The sequence below is a fragment of the Oncorhynchus nerka genome, linkage group LG21, assembly GCF_034236695.1.
Source record: "Oncorhynchus nerka isolate Pitt River linkage group LG21, Oner_Uvic_2.0, whole genome shotgun sequence".
Classification (NCBI taxonomy): domain Eukaryota; kingdom Metazoa; phylum Chordata; class Actinopteri; order Salmoniformes; family Salmonidae; genus Oncorhynchus; species Oncorhynchus nerka.
Genome location: NC_088416.1, coordinates 22,430,572 through 22,452,992, shown reverse-complemented (window position 1 = coordinate 22,452,992; position 22,421 = coordinate 22,430,572). Strand labels below are relative to the sequence as shown.

Genomic DNA, 22,421 nt, shown 5'->3' with positions numbered 1-22,421 from the left:
TCAGCATGCAGTCAGAGCTGATTGGGTAAACACGGGCTGTCAGTATGCAGTCAGAGCCGATTGGGTAAACACGGGCTGTCAGTATGCAGTCAGAGCTGATTGGGTAAACACGGGCTGTCAGTATGCAGTCAGAGCCGATTGGGTAAACACGGGCTGTCAGGCTGTCAGCATGCAGTCAGAGCTGATGGGTAAACACGGGCTGCCAGTATGCAGTCAGAGCTGATTGGGTAAACACGGGCTGCCAGTATGCAGTCAGAGCTGATTGGGTAAACACGGGCTGCCAGTATGCAGTCAGAGCTGATTGGGTAAACACGGGCTGCCAGTATGCAGTCAGAGCTGATTGGGTAAACACGGGCTGCCAGTATGCAGTCAGAGCTGATTGGGTAAACACGGGCTGCCAGTATGCAGTCAGAGCTGATTGGGTAAACACGGGCTGCCAGTATACAGTCAGAGCTGATTGGGTAAACACGGGCTGCCAGTATGCAGTCAGAGCTGATTGGGTAAACACGGGCTGTCAGCATGCAGTCAGAGCTGATGGGTAAACACGGGCTGTCAGTATGCAGTCAGAGCTGATTGGGTAAACACGGGCTGTCAGCATGCAGTCAGAGCTGATGGGTAAACACGGGCTGTCAGTATGCAGTCAGAGCTGATGGGTAAACACGGGCTGTCAGCATGCAGTCAGAGCTGATTGGGTAAACACGGGCTGTCAGTATGCAGTCAGAGCTGATTGGGTAAACACGGGCTGTCAGTATGCAGTCAGAGCTGATTGGGTAAACACGGGCTGTCAGTATGCAGTCAGAGCTGATGGGTAAACACGGGCTGTCAGCATGCAGTCAGAGCTGATGGGTAAACACGGGCTGCCAGTATGCAGTCAGAGCTGATTGGGTAAACACGGGCTGTCAGTATGCAGTCAGAGCTGATTGGGTAAACACGGGCTGTCAGTATGCAGTCAGAGCTGATTGGGTAAACACGGGCTGCCAGTATGCAGTCAGAGCTGATTGGGTAAACACGGGCTGCCAGTATGCAGTCAGAGATGATTGGGTAAACACGGGCTGTCAGTATGCAGTCAGAGCTGATTGGGTAAACATGGGCTGCCAGTATGCAGTCAGAGCTGATTGGGTAAACACGGGCTGCCAGTATGCAGTCAGAGCTGATTGGGTAAACACGGGCTGCCAGTATGCAGTCAGAGCTGATTGGGTAAACACGGGCTGCCAGTATGCAGTCAGAGCTGATTGGGTAAACACGGGCTGCCAGTATGCAGTCAGAGCTGATTGGGTAAACACGGGCTGCCAGTATGCAGTCAGAGCTGATTGGGTAAACACGGGCTGCCAGTATGCAGTCAGAGCTGATTGGGTAAACACGGGCTGCCAGTATGCAGTCAGAGCTGATTGGGTAAACACGGGCTGCCAGTAAGCAGGTGCAGGCGTGTCACGGCCCCTGTCACTCACACTTCTGGTGAACGTTAATGCTCCCTGATGTGTTTTCATGCCCATTCCGGACGGCTGCTTTGACTGACAGCCTGACAGCCTGTCATCAGCCCGCCTCGCTATCCCTCGCTATCTCAGAGCTGTCAACACAGCTTTGATCCCGTAGATACAGGAGACTGTGGAGGCAGAGGCACGCTTTGTCCTCCAATAGCAAAAACACTCTCTATAGATTACGTGAAAGTTCATGTCATTCAGAAAGAGAGAGATGAATGGCGATACGCAGTACACTTCCCCCAGCACTGCACCTCTAGTGATGAGCACCATTTGGAAAAGTTCTTAAGTGTATTTTTAGATGTAGTGAATTTGTAATGGGGTGAACTGAGTCCACTGCCTGGTCGTGGAGGTGTGGCTTTATGTAACGTAACGTACCTTTAGTGGAGGAGAGCTCTTCAAGCCTCTATGCTACTGCTCTCAGTGCACTAAAGTGCTGCATGGAATACAGAGGAGAAGGCGTGCTGGGAATACAGAGAGCGGACACCGAATACACGCTAGCACCCTACGGGTGTAGGATCTTAATGTGATCACTTTTTGTTGCTGAGAATTGTCCTGCAGGAAATGCAAATGAGCTTCGTGATTTACATACATTTACTGAAAACCCACACAAACACACCGTTATATTAACAGTATTGCACTTTTAATGGCCTAACCACGGATCAGCCAACACTATGGACTAAACGTTCAAAACCTGTTGCTGCGGGATTATTTTTGCCGTGACAATATAGGTGAAATGAAGATCCTTCATCTGTATTCTCCTAATGCCTGCCTATCTGTTAGTGGGTAGACCATGGGAGTGGTTTACTTAGTGTTCTCCCCTCACCTGTCACTCCAAAACGGGGCGCTTTCTATAACAGAACAGATGCTTATAGATGCGTTGTCGGCCAGATGCATTTGTTTTACTTGTTGGAATATTGATTGACTGGGTGTGGGTGTTTTGCGTAAGAGTGCTGTGTATGTTTCCATTTTCAATGTGATTTGAGTGTTTGAGTAAGTGTCTGAAATACGTTCTCTTGTATGTTGGTTCAAAATGAGGGGTATCTTTTTGTAGGTTTAGTGTGTGTGCTTGTTGTCCATTTTTCTCTGGGCCTAAAATAACATTTGGCTCAGTGTCTATCTGGCTTCTTTCTATAAAGCAAGAGGGGTCCACCACACACAGATACATACTACGAGAGAGTAGGAGAGAGAGTGTTATCTTCGACTGGAACTGCAGTCACATGAGCCTTTGGCTGCACGAAAGCTCCTCGAGATTTTTTCTATATATATATTATTATCAATAATGGCCCTTACCACTCTCCGTAGCTCATTCTGATCCAATTTGATTATGGTTTATTTAATTTGCTATGACTGGGAGAGCAGACTGAGAAATGGAAAATGACTGCTTTCTGTGAAAATTGTTGAGCTTGGTCTTTTACCCTCTCCAAGATAATAAATGGCCTCTGTCTGAAATGCTGAAATGCATTACATATCATTCTGACTGTAGTCTACTGTACAGAGAGAGAGGAAGAGTTGGTGTTGACATAATGTTGATTTATGTGTGTGTGTGTTTCTGTGGCAGTCGATTGTGTAGCTCCAGACGCGTGCGTACAAAGTGGCTGTAGATTGTGCGTCTCAGAGTATGCGTGAGCTCTGTTCGCGTGCATGTCTGTGTTCAGACACAGAGGTTATAGTGTCTCACCCCTCTCTTGGTGCTCTCCTGTCTGGCTCAGATGGAGCATGTCCCCCCGTACGACGTGGTCCCCTCCATGAGACCCATCATTCTAGTGGGGCCGTCACTGAAGGGCTACGAGGTAAGGCTACCGTGTAGCTCAATCTCCCCAACGTTCTTCATGGTTTATTATACCGGTCATATCCCCACGCCCCGGTTGTTCTTCTCCTCGTCTCCCACCAGGTGACTGACATGATGCAAAAGGCTCTCTTTGACTTTCTCAAGCATAAGTTTGAGGGCAGGTGAGTTTCAGGCCAGCCAGAGAACCTGACTGAAATATTGACCATATTTAGTAAAGGTTGAAAATGTCTTCAACTTAGTTATTTCGTTTAACCTGCTTTAAGACTTTCCCAGTTCTCAGCCCTGATTGGTTGATAATGTTTCTTCCAGGATATCCATCACCCGGGTGACAGCAGACATCTCCCTTGCCAAGCGCTCGGTCCTCAACAACCCCAGTAAACACACCATCATCGAGCGCTCCAGCACCCGCTCCAGCCTGGGTAAGACAGGACCTTGTAGGGCAAGTCATCTTTGTACCTAAAAGAAAACCATTGATCGCAATAAGCGCCAGGACTGGCTCTGTGCCTTTCCTACACACACCCACTTGATACATGTCAAAAAACTTTGTTAGTTCATGTTTCTTATCATCCGTTGGGCTACTGTGTTGTTACCTTTCACCATCACTGTTTTCATATATCCATCTTAGCTTGTGTAAGTATTTGATCCTGCTGATGACCTGCCCGATTCTAAATGAAATACCAGTTTGTACTTGGACAAAGACTGGTGTTTACCTGTCTCCGAGTATTGGGAGAGAGATATTTAAAAGTATTGTTTCTGTTGGTAATAGCTACCTGGTCAGTAAAAGGTCAGGGATTATTGGTTGATTGGATGTTAGCATCTATTGACAACATGCAGTAGGGAGCCTCCTAGTCGCCCATTCAACAATTGAATTGAAATGGAATTGAATTACACAAATGTTTTTACTTAGAAGGTCATCAATCCACTCCATTTGGCGTGGATCGTCTTCAATATCAGTGAGTAGGGCTAAGCACAGAACAGGAAGGCTCCTCTAGAGGAGAGGCTAGCTGAGCAGAGAGGGGCAGTGTAGGCCCGACAACCTTGAAAGGGCTGTCAGCCTTCTAGCTTTATTACTCATTGTCCCTCTCTGACCTGGCCTCTTCTCTTTCTCCATCCTGTCTTTTCCTACCCTCCACCCACCTGTCCCTCTCTTCCACCACTCTCCTTCCCTCCACTCGCTCTACGTCTCTCAGACGTGCTGGGTACGTATGCTCTCAACCCCACGAGGAAAACAACCGAGAGCTTTTTTTTCCCTCTGACCTCCTCCCCTGTCTGTCTCTCACTACTCTCCTCATCCCCTCATACACTCATCCCTCATGCATCTGTCTGCCTGTCTGTTCCTCACACATGTTTGTGAAAGCCTGTTGCTTGCAGTAATAAAACAACTTGAACTAAGGCTTGGAAAGAGTAGACTAATTACACAGCCGAATGAGTTGGCTGGTTGGCTCTGGTGGCTCTAGGCTGCTCAGCTGAGCATCTGCCTGCTGTCTGCCTGTCTGTCTGTCTGTCTGTCTGAGGTTCAGGGGAAATGTGATAGGGGGGGCTGGGGGGGACAACTGTAGTCAGGGATGAGTGTACAGGGGAAACTGATACTCCCCCCTCCATCCTCCATTGCCTCCCACCCTGTGTCCCAGAATCAGGGACCCTACTATAAAGCAACATGTAATAACACTTTACTTACAAAGAGCCTGTACGCATACACAATTAGACGTTCATATATTCACGAGTTTATATACCATACATCATTGTTTACTACCAATCTCTGATACAGGGAAACACATTCTTCACAGAGATGCAGTGTAAATAGAGGACATTTGCAGGTTAATAGAAACTAGGACAGGTTGTTAGGTTTTCATCATTTTAGGTCAAGTTCATTTCCCTTATCTCTATGTGGAGCCTCTGGTCGCTGCCTTCCGCCTGCAGGTTTAATTCCCTTTCTACCTCAGCCCTTCGGAGGGAGACCGTCTGCAGCCCGCAGGCCCCCTGCGGATTACCTGTCCCCTGTTATGTCATTGTGGCTGGAACAACCCCCCCCTTCCCTCCCATACGTACCCAAAAGGAGAACGAGAGTGTACAAAGCCCGGAACATCCAAACAGACTAATACGTTTGCAATGCCCGACGGCTCTAACAGCGAATGTAGTTACACTTCATCACTTTGCGATTTATTGTATTCATGGATGTGTTCAGAACAGTACATCAAGTGCTGCCAGGAGGCATCTCATTCTCACACGCCTCCTTCCGTCCCCGAGTGTGAGTCGAAATAAAAACCCGTGTCAGAGAGAGATCACATTTTACCAGTGCAAAACATCAGTCACTGCTCGTTGGAATGTGGCAACAGAATGAGAACGCCCCCCAAATGTTCCATTTAACGGTGTGTAAATGGACCATCTAGTACGATGGGTTGTGTTTCACATGCACACCAAACCTTTTGCCAAAATGTTGACATGCATGATACAGTGTTAACATGCCACGTTTGCATGTGCTTGTGTGTGTCCTGTTTTTTCTTCTTTAAAAAAAAAAAAATGGTAAGTGTGTGAAATATGAGTTAGCAAAGTGGCAATAGTCCCACTGATCTCCTGTCTCCTCCAGAAGGGATTTAAATGTGGACAGAATTGGGATTTGACCACCAATTCAAGTTGTATACTCTGTGTGTTCAGACACCTACTACACCCTGTTACTTATTGCATTTCCATGTTGTTCTCTACCACATATAGCGGAGGTGCAGAGTGAAATTGAGCGTATCTTTGAGCTGGCCCGCACCCTGCAGCTGGTTGCCCTAGACGCAGACACCATTAACCACCCCTCTCAGCTGGCTAAGACCTCCCTGGCTCCTATCATCGTCTACATCAAAATAGCCTCACCGAAGGTACCCTCTGAGCGGAATGACTTTGTGGTCGATTGACTTCCTCTATCACGTCCTACTGAGATGGCATGTATGTGACTGAAATGTCTGTAGATGTGACATCTCTGTCAGTGACCAGCGGTATGTTGTTGCCTGTTTCCCTTCAGGTCCTCCAGAGGCTCATTAAATCCCGGGGGAAGTCCCAGGCCAAACACCTGAACGTGCAGATGGTGGCAGCAGACAAGCTGGCCCAGTGCCCCCCTGTGAGTGTCTGTCTGTGACCTTGGATTCTGTGGCCCGAAAGGCACATCTTCTTACATGCTGTTTGCCCTGAACAAATTCATTCACAATGACCAGTCTGAACAATGGCATTGGCTTAACATTGAAATGAATGCCCTTTTAGGTAGTTGGCTGAATCTCTGAAGTTGAAAGGTGAGACACTAACATCATGTCCCTCTGTGTTGTATGTAGGAGCTGTTTGACATCATCCTGGATGAGAACCAGCTGGAGGACGCCTGTGAGCATCTGGCTGACTACCTGGAGGCCTACTGGAAGGCCACGCACCCCCCCAGCAGTAACCCCCCCAACCCCCTCCTCAACCGCACAATGGCCACGGCCGCCCTGGCCGCCTCCCCAGAGCCCGTCTCCAACCTGCAGGTACAGGTGCTCACCTCCCTGCGCCGCAACCTGGAGTTCTGGCCCGGCCTGGATGGCCCCGGGGCCGAGCACGGGAAGGTGGCAGAGCATGCCCTCTAAAGGCCAGCTGTGGGGGGGGGGCTCAGGGGGAGCAATACCCCCTTCCAAACCTGCACCAAGCCTGCACTCCAGATATACCTTCCCCCCATCCTCCCTCTCTCCATCCCTCCCCTTGACCTGAAAAGAAGGAAAGAACCTAATCACATTATGTTTCGACCCCGTTCTCATTCATAATACTGTGTAGAGGAACACCACGTACATGGAGAGAGGGAGGAGGCTGTTTACTGGAGAGTATTCTGGGTCCATCACACTGGATCCAACTCAATAGCACATACACACACTTACACAGACATTCATATTCTCACACACACACTTACAAACACACACACACATCAGAGTACTCGGAACAATATAGGCCCCACACATTACTGTAAAAATCCTTCTGCTTTAGAAAACACCCACACACAAACACCGAGAGGACAAACAGAGAGCTTCCGTCCTCTTCAAGAAAACCTCTCTGCAAATGACACAGTATCTTAGAGCAACACACACAGCAAAATTAGCAAAGGAGAGTTTATATGGGCAGGACACTGGATCCAGACCACACCAGCACTGGGTTTTCAGTGAGAATAACACACACACACAATCACATTGAAGTTGTGAAATGAATTGACGGGGGCAGTTATTGGAAGAAGTGAAAATCCTCCATCATCCATCCATCAGTCAGTGAAGTACCTCTGTCTCTGGTCTGCTGCCTATTCCCTGTTTACTGTAATTGGTAGAGAAAATTGTGTGCCCCTTACCCAACCTCGGGGCTCCCTGCCTGACCTCCTTTCTTCAGCACTCCTTTATCGTCGGGGAAACGGTGTCCAGTTTACTTCCCTTCTCCGTGTTTCCATGGCACCGTCCATGAAAAGGAGCGAGTCATCTCGGCGGCTTGGCCAATGTGTGCCTTGTTGTTGTGGCATCATTTCTAGTTTTCTGATTTGTGTGGCGTGGCAGGGATGGGCTGTGTGCGTGTGAGCGTGCATATGTGTGAGCTCGCGCGTGTGTGAAGTGATGTGGGCCATGACTAATAGGAATGTCCTATTTCATTAATTCACACAGGAAACTCTAACCAGCAGAAAAATGATCATCTGGGTCTCATCTACAATCAGCCACTGGCTTCAGCCAAATACATACAGCATGACTCATGACTGTCATAGTCCAAGACCTTGTAAAAGTGTCCGAGCTGCTTCCATATATCAATGAGTTATACCCACAGAATTGTTTGCATCGTGTTCAGTTAGACATAACTGCACTATTATGAACCGTGCTTGCTCTGATACAATAGGTCGTATTTGATATGGTGCGGCTGGCTGTACATTGCCTTACGTCAGACACAGCGTGTCGATTCCGCCTGCACTGATCTGTCTCGGTGGAGGGCCGAGCGTCGCCTACGAGTATTGCGATCTGACATAAGACAATGGCGGCTGTATAGATTCATTAGAATTCGTTCAGACGGAGGAGATTTTGTTCAGTTATTGTTTTACTGTCAATGGGTGTGACTTTAAGCTCGGCCTATTCAAAAGTCATTAGCAAGGATCAGCCAAATGTTGGCTCGACCCAACTCTAAAAAGTGTCTTGTTAATTGTGCTGAGTTTAAACAGAATGTAATACTTACTACTTAGGATGAGGAACATGCTTGTGAATGAAAAAGAGATATCACAATTAGTTGAAACATCATTGTAGCTGCTGTGAAATATCAGCCAGATGAGGGCACTGTTGGTTTTGCAGCCAGGAGCTGATCATGGTGTTTTGCTTGCCTAATGACTGCATGGCTGTTTCTCTTACAGGTGATGAATGAACACATTTCTGTAGTCTATGGAAAAGAGTCTGCGTGCATGTATTAAATACAACAAATAATGTCACTTTGACCAAGTAATGATTTCAATGCAATAACAATGCAATAGCCGTGTGCTTTAAGTACCGCATAAATACATTTATTGTTATACTGTGAACCTCTATTTGTGTTGCATTGTGAACTGACTGTCTGACATTACTCATATCCTGTTTTTGATCTAACTGCACCCTAACCTGTCCTAACCCTGTTGACTAAACCACTGCCTGGGCCTTGTTCTGTCTGTCTCACTGTGTCTCTGCATGGCGTGTCGTGTGGTGTGGGCGTGGCTCGCTGCAGGGGCCATACCTGGTGCACGGAGAACAGAAGCGGGAAGGGCCTCGTTCGGAGTGCGGTGGCAGCGGCAGTCTCCATGACTACCAGAGTGAGGGAGGGAAGCAGCAACAGCAGCAGCAGCAGAAGCAGCAGACCTACCTGCACTCCTCGCGGGGCCAGCTCCGGGGAGGGGGTGGGAGGGGCCTGTCCCGGCAGGACACTTTTGACTCGGAGACGCAGGGCAGTCGGGATTCGGCCTACACTGAAGCAGGGGACTCTTGCATGGACATTGAGACCGACCCTTACGAGGAGTCTGAGATGTACCGCGGGGTAGGGGGCGGGGGCAGCCGCCTCCACCTGGCCCAGCACCACGGCCGCCAGGCCTCCTGGGAAGACGAGGGGGCCGAGCCGGATCAGGAGAACCTCAACCACCCTCCCATGCCCTCCCACGCCCAGCCTGAGCAACACAGCCGGGCCAAGCTAAGGGAGAGGTACTGCCAGGAACCCGGGGACACCGGGGCGAACATGGGCCGCAACAAGAACCAGGAGGACTGGGGGAGGGACGTGTACATCCGCTGAACACACACCATGACGCATGGGCTAGGAGGCTGATGGACAGACTGGGGAAGGGAGGGAGGGAGGAAAGGGGTTTCACGGTTAGGGCTAGGGGGGTTAGCGGGGAGAGGAGGGTGGGTTTGGGGGCCATGCCAATCAGAAGCCCATGAATTAATCTGTTTACAACCCTTATTAAAGAGGTACTTTTCTCATTGTTGAGTACGCTGTAAAGAAGAAAACAACTGCCAGATGCCATACACCTCATCCAATTATTTTAGCTATATTCAATTTATTTATGTTTTGAGAAAAAAGCAGTTTGGTTGGTCTCTTTTTAGTTTCTTTTGTTAGTACTACTGCATGAATACCACGGAATCCTACTGAACTGACAGCACGAGGACAGTTATCATTATGATTGTGATCTGTATGGCTCAATCTCTGTAGTGTAGAATGTGAAGGCTGATAGAGCTGTAGTCTGTCGTGTCTGTCCTCTGTCGTCTTAAACAGGGTTGTATGTCCCATGTACAGTACAGAGCATCAGGGTCTCTATCCCCACAGCTTCAGAGGCTCAGCTTCCGGATTCAGACACTTTCAGGATGGATCCTAAGCGTTTTGAGTCCCTCTCCTCCGATTCCTCATCACCCAGACCTTAAAAGCTATCTGGATGGAAAAGTTGCCATAAATGTCTTTAAGAATAGTTTATTGAGATAATTGGTTTTATTCGTTTTGACGCTTACCTTAATGTTACGAATAAAAGGAAACACCCCAAAGATACTACTTCTTCTTCCCTAACCGGCTTCAGCCATAGCATTTAAATAGAACTGTCTTTGTCTAGTCTGGTTTTCCACATCTGTTTCCTGCTATCTTAGGGATACTGTCTGTCTGTGGGTGATAGCTTCGCTCGTGTAGTATACATTTGTCTTTTCGAATGCGGTACAGTTCATAAGCCGCACTACAGTTGTCGTCGCGTGAATGAAATATCTTACCTAATAGTCTCTCACACCGTCAGACTTTACTTCAAGAAAACTCCAATCACAAGTGCCGGAATGTTTCGCCAAGCCACGTCCACCATTGTCATGGCGGGATGTCTTAACTCTTGTCACACTCGCTGTTTTCATATCTGTGTGTCTCTACTGTATGTGTCTTCTTGGCTTTACTACCCTGCACTGAAGCCAACCCACCATCTTGTTTTCTCTGCACCAGCTTTGTGTCGTTTACTTGTTGTAGGGCACACTAACAGTTATATACGAGTTGTTTTGCCTGGTAAATCACTTCAAATGTTCAACCAAACAGCTAGCATGTCTGAATGTCAGATGCCATGCACTTCCCTTCTTGATTTCTGACTGACTTTAGTGTCGTTTAGTGTGGACATTTGTATTTTATAAGGTCTTCAGTTATTTAGCCCTAGTGAGAAGAGTGTAAAGGGGAGCGGGGATAGGTACACAACATGGTCTTCAACTCAGTTAACTAAATGGAGGATCCACAAATGTTTTTGGTGGGCTCCTTCTGCCCACACCTTTCTTCAGTCAAATAAATAAATATTCAATAATGATTCGTAAATAATGTTTATTGTTGCGTTATTGCAATTGTTAAAAAGATGGAAGAACATTTATAATTGGTGCCTGATTGTAGCTACATTGAGCTTTTTCTGCCTTTCATTTTTAATCTGTGGATAAATTCGTATTTTAATTAAAATTTTCATCAGGAAAAAAAGATGCTTGGGAATTTCATTGTGTCACTCCTTTGATCAAATCAAATTTTATTGGTCACATACACATGTTTAGCAGAGGTTAATGCGAGTGTAGCGAAATGCTTGTGCTTATAGTTCTGACAGTGCAGCAATATCTAACAAGTAATCTAACAATTCCACAACAACTACCTAATACACACAAATCTAAAGGGATGGAATAAGAATATGTACATATAAATATATGGATGACCGAGCGACATAGGCAAGATGCAATAGATGGTATAAGATACAGTATATACATATGAGATGAGTAATGTAAGATATGTAAACATTATTAAAGTGGCATTATTAAAGTGACTAGTGATCCATTTATTAAAGTGGCCAATGATTTGAGTCTATGTAGGCAGTAGCCTCTCTGTGCTAGTGATGGCTGTTTAACAATCTGATGGCCTTTTCAGTCTCTCGGTCCCAGGTAGCGGGGTGAACAGGCAGTGGGTCGGGTGGTTGTTGTCTTTGATGATTTTTTTGGCCTTCCTGTGACATCGGGTGCTGTAGGTATCCTGTAGGGCAGGTAGTTTGCCCCCGGTGATGTGTTGTGCAGACCTCACAACCCTCTAGAGAGCCTTGTGGTTGAGGGCGGTGCACTTGCTTACCATCCGGTGATACAGTGTCACGACTCCTCTCCCTGTTCGGGCGGTGCTCAGCGGTCGTCGTCACCGGCCTACTAGGCTGCCATCGATCCATTTTCCCTTTTTGTTTGTGTCTGTCTGTATTGTTTACACCTGTGTCTTATTAGTTGATTTTGTGGGTATATTTACCTCCGCTGCCTGCTAGTCTTTGTGCGGGATTGTTTTCTGGTGTTACGTTATTGAGGGGTGCGTGTCTGCACCACAGGGTTTCTTTTCGCAAGGCAGTTGTGCCGTTTGCTCTTGTGTTTAGGAGTAGAGCTTTCTCCTCCGTGTGTAGCGCTTCATTTCCCTGTGTGAGTGGCAACCTCGTTTGGGCGTGTTTTCTGTTCCATGTTGTAGTTGAGTTGGGACTGCTCATTAAACTATTTCGCCACTGGGATTTCTTGCTCTCTTGCTCCTGATTCCTGCACCTCCCTCTGTTAGGAGGCTCGTAACATCAATTGTGCATCTGTAAAAGTTTGTCAGGGTTTTAGGTGGCAAGCCACATTTCTTCAGCCTCCTGACGTTGAAGAGGTACTCTTGCACCTTCTTCACTACATTGTCTGTGTGGGTGGACCATTTCAACTTGTCTGTGATGTGTACACAGAGGAATTTCAAACTTAGGGCGGTGCTCCGTTTGCTGTTTCCTGAAGTCCACGAAACAGCAGAGGGGGCTGATAATCACTGATGATTATCAGGGACACACACTTGCACATCCTCCACACCTAGAGGGCTGTATGACTGAATACATTAGTTTGCCATTTAAATGAGCTATACTTTCATCTAAACAATCACTCAGTTCTTGCAATGCAACCCAAAACCATACAGTAATTTAAGTATATTGGTGATTGAAGCCATTGTCAAATAACAGAAAACCTCATCCGGTACATGGCATAACAATACATATGATAGCTGAAGCTTGCTGTAGTTCACCTTTTGTTACATAAACTGTGGCTTAAAATATGGTTTCTGTTTCGCTTACTAAGGGAAAAAAGAAGAAAGCTTCTTAAGAACTTGTGGTTTTTGACTCATCTCTGGTTGAAAACACAACAGCCGCAGGACTCAGCGCAGCGCGTGGCATGCCCTGGACTGTCATGCATACACTGTGGAGGAAACTATATATATATTTTTGAATTCTAGACATTTTTAAAAGGAAGTTAGAACCATATAATGTTCTATAGGAGGAAGTAGTTAACTAAATATCTAGAAGTTTGGGTGTGGTGGTCCCTCTTCCTGAATCTGAGATCATATGTTGCATCGTTTTTCAGGCTTTCCCTCATGCCCACATCATGACCCAAAGTCACTGTGTTAATAAACCTCCAAACGAGCTTCATTGCCATACAACACTCCTTTCGTTGCCTCCAATTGCTCTTAAATGCAAGTAAAACTAAATGCATGCTCTTCAAACGATCGCTGCCCGCACCCGCCTGCCCGACTAGCATCACTACTCTGGACGGTTCTGACTTAGACAACTACACATACCTAGGTGTCTGGCTGTAAACTCTCCTTCCAGACTCATATTAAGCATCTCCAATCCAAAATTAAATCTAGAATCGGCTTCCTATTTCGCAACAAAGCCTCCTTCACTCATGCTGCCAAACATACCCTCGTAAAACTGACTATCCTACTGATCATCGACTTTGGCGATGTCATTTACAAAATAGCCTCCAACACTCTACTCAGCAAACTGGATGCAGTCTATCACAGTGCCATCCGTTTTGTCACCAAAGCCCCATATACCACCCACCACTGCGACCTGTATGCTCTCGTTTTTCTGGCCCTCACTACATATTCGTCGCTGGCTCCAGGTCATCTATAAGTCTTTGCTAGGTAAAGTTCCGCCTTATCTCAGCTCACTGGTCACCATAACAACACCCACCCATAGCACGTGCTCCAGCAGGTATATCTCACTGGTCATCCCCAAAGCCAACTCCTCCTTTGGCCGCCTTTCCTTCCAGTTCTCTGCTGCCAATGACTGGAACAAATGGCAAGAATCGCTGAAGTTGGAGACATATCCTCGTCACTAACTTTAAGCATCAGCTATCTGAGCAGCTTACCGATCGCTGCAGCTGTACATAGCCCATCTGTAAATAGCCCATCCAACTACCTACCTCATCCCCATATTGTGTTAATGTACTTTTTTGCTCTTTTGCACACCAGTATTTCTACTTGCACATCATCATCTGCACATTTATCACTCCAGTGTTAATTTGCTCAATTTTAATTACTTCGCTACTGTGACCTATTTTTTTTGCCTTACTCCTTACTCCATTTGCACACACTGTATATAGATTTTTCTATTGTGCTATTGACCAGTGTTGAGAGAACATTTTAACTTGGGAAAGTCAAGCCCTGAAGTTTATTCAAACACATTCTAATTCACAGGAATAGAAAGGGAATTCCAGGGGAATGTCACAGTCATGGCTTTACTTGTTGATGCTATCAATAAATATCACCTGTAAATCCCCCTGAAATGAGGCTTGATCAAAGTACACAGTATTTTACGGGGCGACTAAGATATTAGTGCAGAGTGCCGTTTTTAAAACATTTGATGGATATTCATGTGATTGAAGGGGCTCAGCTAGTGACCCTGCCCACTGGGCACAGACATCAATTCAACGTCTATTCCAAGTTGGTTTAATGTAATTTCATTGAAATGACGTGGAAACAACGTTGATTAACCCAGTGTGTGCTCATGGGTGAGGTTAATTGGGAAAGTCATGCCCTGAAGATTATGATAAACACAATCTCGATCACAGGAATAGAAAGGACATTCCAGGTAGATGTCACCGTCATTGTTTCACTTTTGGTCACTATTAATAAACATGTAGAATTCCCCTGTTGGAATGACGCTTGAGGAACTATAGAGCACTTCCGTGTCCATACCTTTTGCGTTGTCCTCATTCGTCATATTTGCGTCATGTTTTGCTACAGCAGCGTGGCCACGCCCTCTTTTAGCTGAGGCATTCCTTTGCCCCGCCTTTTCCCGTGACTCGCTCCAGTCACCCCCCGAAAATCTAGCTAGCGTAGTAAAAGAATGCATTGCCTATTTTGATCTCAGAATCAATTTGGTATCGATAGACAACACATAGGCACATATCTAGTTTTGTTTGTGTCGATGAACGTTAAAAAAATAAAATAATTCTAGACTGTGTTACCTAATGTTTTCCAGGTAGCTGGGCTTAAAAGTAACGAAGCACAGCACAGGGTTAGTTATCAGTACAGTAATTGAGCTAGCTAACGTTAGCTCGAATTGTGGGGTGCCTATTGTGTTAGCTAGCCAGCTAACGTTAACGGCTTTTCTGATTTGCTCTTGTTGGAAATATTTTCATACTTATTTGAGTTGCCTTCATTCTCATCACCGGTGGATATGGGACTACTTTTTACCAAGCTGATGACTGTCTTCGGAGACCGAGGTAATCATTTGTCTGCCTGGATACATTTAGCTAACTTACTGCTGTTATTGTTGCTCTTAAGTAATCTCCACTCAGTGCCTGATAATTTCTGCTTGCTTGGTTTACTAACATTAGCTGCTTTGGACTGGGTGTAAATGATGAGAAAACGCAAGAAAAGCTGTTAGACGTGATTTTCAATAACGTGACAGTTTCAAAAAATGGACAATTTCGACATAGCCTAAGTCGGTGTGCTTCAATTAGCCGAGCCAGCTAAGTTCATAACTACACCGGGCACCTTCCAATAACCGGTTAATTTCTGTGGGACATGAGCTAGTCCGTACTGCATGTTCTGTTCACTGTGTCAACGTTCTGCACACGTGTCCCGTGTAATTATCTTGTTTTCTATGTAACGGTAGTGAATTGGAGTAATATTATGCAACCAATAACATTTTGTCAATCAGTACTGTTTACCTCGTTGATGAGATGACGGCAGGGTAGAGGTCGCTGGGGTTGACTATCAGGGTCAAATGGTCCTTGTTTTACCTAATAGTAACACTGCAAACAAACACAGCGAGGTTTTGACCCCTTTGGATAATAAAGAATGTCTGCCCATATTTTTCATATCTGCTATTTGAATCCATAGCTAGACCCTTCAAAAAGAGTCCATCAGTCTGATGTGTTGTCATGGTGACGATTGATTAGCTTTAGGGTCACAGATCTGTGAGTGGCAATCTGTGTGTTGGTTGTGTAAAAGTGTGTAAATGACTTTCCTCATTCCTTCTCTCACAGAGCACAAAGTGATCATAGTGGGCCTGGACAATGCTGGGAAGACCACTATCCTCTACCAATTGTGAGTGATCTCAAAATAGATGTGTATAATTCATGATCACAAAAGTCAAACATGTATGCAAATGATATGTATAACCACTTAGTCATAACAATCACTCTGTTCCCCTCAGCCTTACCAAAGAGGCGGTCCACACCTCCCCCACCATTGGCAGTAACGTAGAGGAGATCTCTGTACGCAAGACCCGCTTCCTGGTGTGGGACGTCGGAGGCCAGGAAAGCCTGAGAGCCAGCTGGAACTCCTACTACTGCAACACAGAGGTACGGATCTGTTGGTGTGTGTGCCGCAGAAAGTCTATGGAAGGAAAGTGTGTACACGTGTGTGTGTGTGTTGGGTTTCTAGCCAGTTACAGCTGGAGTAGAAATAGAACCCTGATGAAGGTGCTAATGCCTAAACACTTTTAGCTTTAACTTCCCCTTTTCCTTCCGAGACTGTCTGAATAGCTACATCTGGAGACGAGATGTTTTTCAGCAGTCCAACGATCAGGCCAACATTGAGTTATTGCACTTTAACCGGCAGCTGATTGTTGTTGTCATTGATAAGGCACGGGAACACTATTACATCATCTGTTACAGAACTAACCATATCAGTCTGCTGTCCTAAGTATTCCTCTAACACACTAGACTGTTACTGAAGCCATGTTAAACGTTGATGAGATGAGAGCACTCAGAACCTGGGGTACAGATAAGTGAGTAAGTTGGTCCCCTTTGGCCTGAGTATTCAGTTCTTTTGTCTCTCTTTAGATTGTTATTCTGGTTGTGGACAGCACAGACCGTGAGCGCCTAACTCTGAACAAAGATGAACTTCACCGCATGCTTGAACATGAGGTAACAACCACCTGGTTTTTTTTGGGGGGGGGGGGGGTCATGGGAAGGGTGGGGGCAGCTCAACCTTACTGTTTAAATATTTTTTTCCTGAAGACCAGTTTCAAATGCAAGATTTTAAAAATATATATTTACTAATAATAATAGTATAGGACAAAACACATCACAACAAGAGAGATGTATCACTACATAAAGAGAGACCTAAGACAACAACATAGCATGGTAGCAACCCATGAAGACACAGCATGGTAGCAACACAACATGGTAGCAGCACAAAACATGGTACAAACATTATTGGGCACAGACAACAGCACAAAGGGCAAGAAGGTAGAGACAACAAGAAATCACACGAAGCAGCCACAACTGTCAGTAAGAGTGTCCATGATTGAGTCTATGAAGAGATTGAGATAAAACGGTCCGGTTTGAGTGTTTATTGCAGCTCGTTCCGGTCGCTAGCTGCATTGAACTGAAAAGAAGAGCGACCCAGGGATGTGTGTGTTTTGGGTGACCTTTAACAGAATGTGACTGGCAGAACGGGTGTTTTATGTGGAGGATGATGGATGCAGTAGATATCTCAGATAGTAGGAAGTGAGGCCTAAAAGGGTTTTATAAATAAGCATTCAGAGATGACCAGTTTACAGAGGAGTATAGAGCGCAGTGATGTGTCCTATAAAGAGCATTGGTGGCAAATCTGATGGCCGAATGGTAAAGAACATCTAGCCGCTCTATAAATTATGTCTCCATAATCTAGCATGGGTAGTATGGTCCTCTGAATCAGTGTTAGTTTGGCAGCTGTGGTGAAAGAGGAGCGATTACGATAAAGGAAACCAAGTCTAGATTTAACCTCAGCCTGCAGCTTTGATATGTGCTGAGAGAATGACTGTGTACCGTCTAGCCTTACTCCCAAGTACTTGTATGAGGTGACTACCTCAAGCTCTAAACCCTCAGAGATAGTAATCACACATTTGGGGAGAGGGGCATTCTTCTTACCTGACCACATGACCTTTGTTTTGGAGGTGTTCAGAACAAGGTTAATGGCAGAGAAACTTGTTGGACACTAAGAAAGCTTTGTTGTAGAGTGTTTTTTAAAGGTGCAATATGCTTAAATCACTCCGCCATTTCCTGTTTGCTAAAATTCCAATAGTTCACCTAATTTCAGTGATGTGATTAAACAAGCAGTGTATAGTGTAGAAAATTGTTGTACCATCCAAACCGCTGTGAAATCTATTTTTGATAACAAAAAATATTGTATTTTCAGCCTTTTGATGCTGGTGTATAAATTCGCTTCTGATCTGTAACTCACGTTTCTATGTGAATTTGATCAGGTTGCCCAACAAGTGACACATTGTAGCTTTAACATGTTGACTCGTGAGCTGTGTTCATGCTTTCAAGATGACTCGTATCACCACAACAGAGCAAACAAACTGATCGCAAAACCATGATGGGTTGTTTCAACATTTCCCCTGTGTGAATCAGTGCATTGGCTGCTGAGCTGCTCAGTTTCTGTTCCGCTGTCGCTGCTCTTTTCTATTATCTGAGACGTCACCGCGGTGACATTCTGTAGATTACCACAGGAAACACTCAGACGTGTAAATATGTTGAATATAAAAACAAGAGAGAACTGTGCCTCTCTCTCTTCTTTCCTGTCCATTCTGACTGGTGTGTGTTGTACCTACAGAATCTAACCCTGCCCATCTCTCCTGTCCTGTCTTCTGACTGGTGTTTAGGACCTACAGAATGCTGCGATTCTAGTTCTGGCCAACAAGCAGGACATGAAGGACTCTATGACAGTGGCAGAGATCTCCCAGTGCCTCACCCTCAGCTCCATCACAGCCCACTCCTGGCATGTACAGGCCTGCTGTGCCCTCACAGGGGAGGGGTGAGTACACTGCATAACTACAGACACACCTAGGCCTCCTCTGTGTGTGTGTGTGTTATAACATTCCCATCATAAATAACCTTAAGTCACTCAAACACAGTTTAATTTTCAAAACCATTTCCATCTCTTTCGCCTCTCCTCCAGACTACCTGCCAGTCTGGACTGGATGAGGTCTCGAGTCCTGGCCAGTTAGAACTCCTTCCGTGGGCTCATCACAATTGGAACCAGGACAGCTATCCTTTGACCCAACAAACACAACCTCATAGACATTGCAGCTGAAGCCACAGTGCCCAGATCAGGACCTCCACTATCTGTTGTGACGCTGCCCCTCTGAGCCCTAGGGCTGGCCCCAGACCTGTCCTGTCACCCGCATGCCTTACCCAGACCTAACTGTGTCTGCAAGGGCTGACCAGGGTCCAGATCTGCATCGCGATAGAGGAGGCCTGGAGGAACCTGGCAGAACCTCAACTAGGCATGCCAGGGTATGCCATTGTGCATTTGCGTTAGCATGGGTGTGTGTGTTATAGTGTGTGAGACTCTGTTCTAGATGCCCACCATGTTTACATAAGAATCCTACCTGTCAGATCTGATTCCATGAGGGTGACACAGTATGTCCCACATAAGCTACGTCCCACATCTATCACAGTATTTAAGCCTCCTGTCCTCATGAACTCCACAGAGATGGAATGAGAGGTTGCATTGGATTTCTTTAACATACAGTTTTGTACCTCTGACTTGAAGAAAGCTACAGTACACATGTTAAGAGGCCAGACCGAATGGGGATCAGACTGGTGCTCAGCCTTCTAAGCTATCAATGCACAAATTACTTGGAAGTATTTATATCAAAGAAGGAAAAAGGTGGTTGCTTGACAGTGAAAAATAGCATCATGACTTCTGTTAAAAAAGCAAGATGACAAACAAGTATTGTCTGATTTTAAAACAGGTTAATCATGTGTATTTTTTATACATATACAGTATTTTACGGTGTACAAAATATTTTTTGTACAAATAAATGTTATTATTGATAAACTTGTGACTGGGCTTGCCTTCTTTGTAGTAGGGGAATTACAGATGGAATCATTTGGGAATGTCTGAACCAATGATTTATATACTGAACAGAAATATAAATGCAACATGCAGCAATTTCAAAGTTTTTACTGAGTTACACTTCATAGAAGGAAATCTGTCAATTGAAATAAATTAATTAGGGCCTAATCTATGGATTTCACATGACTGCGCAGGGATGCAGCCATGGGAGGGCATAGGCCCAACCACTTGGGAGCCAGGCCCAGTAAGAATTTGTTTTTCCCCACAAAAGGGCTTTTTAAATAAACACTCCCCCTTCTCAGACGATCCCACAGGTGAAGAAGACGGATGTAGAGGTCCTGGACTGGCATGGTAACTCGTGGTCTGCAGTTGTTAGGCTGGTTGGGTGTACTGCCGAATTCTCTAAAATGATGTTGGAGGCGGCTTATGGTAGAGAAATGAACATTCAATTATCTGGCAACAGGTCTGTTGGACATTCCTGCATGTCAATTGCACACTCCCTCAACTTGAGACATCTGTGGCATTGTGTCCTGTGACAAAACTGCACATTTTAGAGTGGATTTTTACTGTCCTCAGCACAAGGTGCACCTGTGTAATGATCATGCTGTTTAATCAGCTTCTTGATATGCCACACCTGTCTAGGTGGATGGATTATCTTGGCAAAGGAGGAATGCTCACCAACAGGAATGAAAACAAATTTGTGAGGGAATAAGCTTTTTATGGCAAATTTCTGGGATATTTTATTACAGCTAATGAAAATAATATTCTCAAGTACCCCTTTGGTTATAGGCTTAGTACCCCTGGTTAGGAACCACTGCACTAGATGACTGACAGGGGGCTCTGTTTTGTGTTTTGAAGCAACCTTTCCATATTTGCACTCCCCCACCTTTGTAAAAAATATTTTGGAAACTATAGAAATGCATTTATTAATGTCTACATTTGTTTATGCTTATTACATACACCTTAATGCATACTTTATAATTATGGAGCTAAACATTTTCCTTTGCTAAAACAAGCAATGAATAGTATAGAGAATCACTGTACCATCCAACCCATTGTGAAATATATTTTTTATAACCGAATATGTTGTATTTTCAGCTGTTTGAAGCTTCTGTACAAAACCGAACTTAAAAGCCTAAAAAACTAAACTTAAGAACAGGAAGCATATAAATAGTGCAGATGTATGGCTTCTTAGACTTGCTTTCAATAAAAATGACAGGTCTATAACTCACATTTCTATGTACATTTTGTAGGGATGCCGAGGTGCCTTATTGCTATTATAAACTGTTTACCCTCGTAATTAGAACAGTGAAAATAAATGTTTTGTCATACCAGTTGTATATAGTCTGTTATAAACTGGGTGGTTCGAGCCCTGAATGCTGATTGGCTGACAGCCGTGGTATATCAGACCGTATACTACAGGTATGACAAAACATGTATTTTTGCTGCTCTAATTACGTTTGTAAGCAGTTTATAATAGCAATAAGGCACCTTAGGAGTTTGTGGTATATGGCCAATATACCACAGCTAAGGGCTGTGTCCAGACACTGTGTTGCGTAAGAACAGCCTTTAGCCGTGGTATATTAGCCATATACCACATCCCTCGGGCCTTATTGCTTAATTATAAACTGGTGGTTTGAGCCCTGAATGCTGATTGGCTGACAGCCATGGTAAATCAGACCGTATACCACGGGTATGACAAAACATTTATTTTTACTGCTCTAATTACGCTGGTAACCAGTTTAAAATAGCAATGAGGCACATAAGGGGTTTGTGGTATATGGCCATACGTCACGCCTAAGATCAGCCCTTAGCCGTGGTATATTGGCCATATACCAGACCTCCTCATGCCTTATTGCTTAAATATACCACATATGTCAGCCAATCAGCATTCAGGGCTCAAACCACCCAGTTTATCATTAAGCAATAAGGGTGTGGTATTTGGGCCATACACCACATACACGGAAATACCACGGCTGTCATCCAATCAGGGCTCAAACCACCCAGTTTAGAATTGCCAAAACAAAGCGTTAGCAATCCAATGGTGATATTATATATCGACTTCGCGGCTTCAAAATAGGGGGCATCCGGATTTGAACCGGGGACCTCTTGATCTGCAGTCAAATGCTCTACCACTGAGCTATACCCCCGTTGCACTTCATTACGAAAATAAAAACGAATTATCCGAAGGATATTGTCAATTGTGTTAATAATAACTATATAACTATAATTTATAGGTATTTTGTTTTCGGTAAAAAAATATTGATGTATTTAAAGGTTTATCGACGTTTTTCACGACGTGTTCGTCTGTTAGGAGAGTGCATACTGTGCATTCGTTTCCTCCAATAGGAGGAGCCAAATACACGTGTCTCCTGGGTGCTGTCAAGTACTGTTCAGCACACAGTATTTTATATAGGCTATCAATGGGTAATGAATGTTAGTGTGTCTTTTCAATACTGTACAGTACACAGTATTTTATATAGGCTATCAAGGGGGGAAAGAACGTTAGTGTGTCTTTGTATCTTTTTGTCAGTAACAACATCAGTCGGTTCTCATGC

General features: G+C 45.1%; 2 protein-coding genes and 1 non-coding gene across 3 annotated transcripts in view; 2 read left to right on the top strand and 1 right to left on the bottom strand.

Moving 5' to 3' along the window:
- Window positions 1-10,287, top strand: part of LOC115104092 (voltage-dependent L-type calcium channel subunit beta-1-like) — a 34,241-nt gene extending 23,954 nt beyond the window's left edge. The window contains 7 exon segments of the mRNA XM_029625298.2: window positions 3,191-3,271; window positions 3,373-3,431; window positions 3,580-3,689; window positions 5,983-6,134; window positions 6,278-6,373; window positions 6,582-6,767; window positions 8,986-10,287. Of these exon segments, the coding sequence (XP_029481158.2) occupies window positions 3,191-3,271; window positions 3,373-3,431; window positions 3,580-3,689; window positions 5,983-6,134; window positions 6,278-6,373; window positions 6,582-6,767; window positions 8,986-9,540 (1,239 nt within the window). The 3' untranslated portion in view covers window positions 9,541-10,287.
- Window positions 10,288-14,949: 4,662 nt separating this feature from the next.
- On the top strand, window positions 14,950-19,106 carry LOC115104091 (ADP-ribosylation factor-like protein 5B). The gene is made up of 6 exons (XM_029625296.2): window positions 14,950-15,287; window positions 16,056-16,116; window positions 16,226-16,373; window positions 16,857-16,940; window positions 18,665-18,816; window positions 18,961-19,106. The coding sequence occupies exons 1-6, from the start codon at window positions 15,242-15,244 to the stop codon at window positions 19,007-19,009; spliced, it is 540 nt and encodes a 179-aa protein (XP_029481156.1). The 5' UTR covers window positions 14,950-15,241; the 3' UTR covers window positions 19,010-19,106.
- A 2,835-nt stretch (window positions 19,107-21,941) lies between these two features.
- On the bottom strand, window positions 21,942-22,013 carry trnac-gca (transfer RNA cysteine (anticodon GCA)). Its single transcript has one exon. It is a non-coding gene; the product is annotated as a tRNA-Cys (tRNA).
- Window positions 22,014-22,421: the final 408 nt, after the last annotated feature.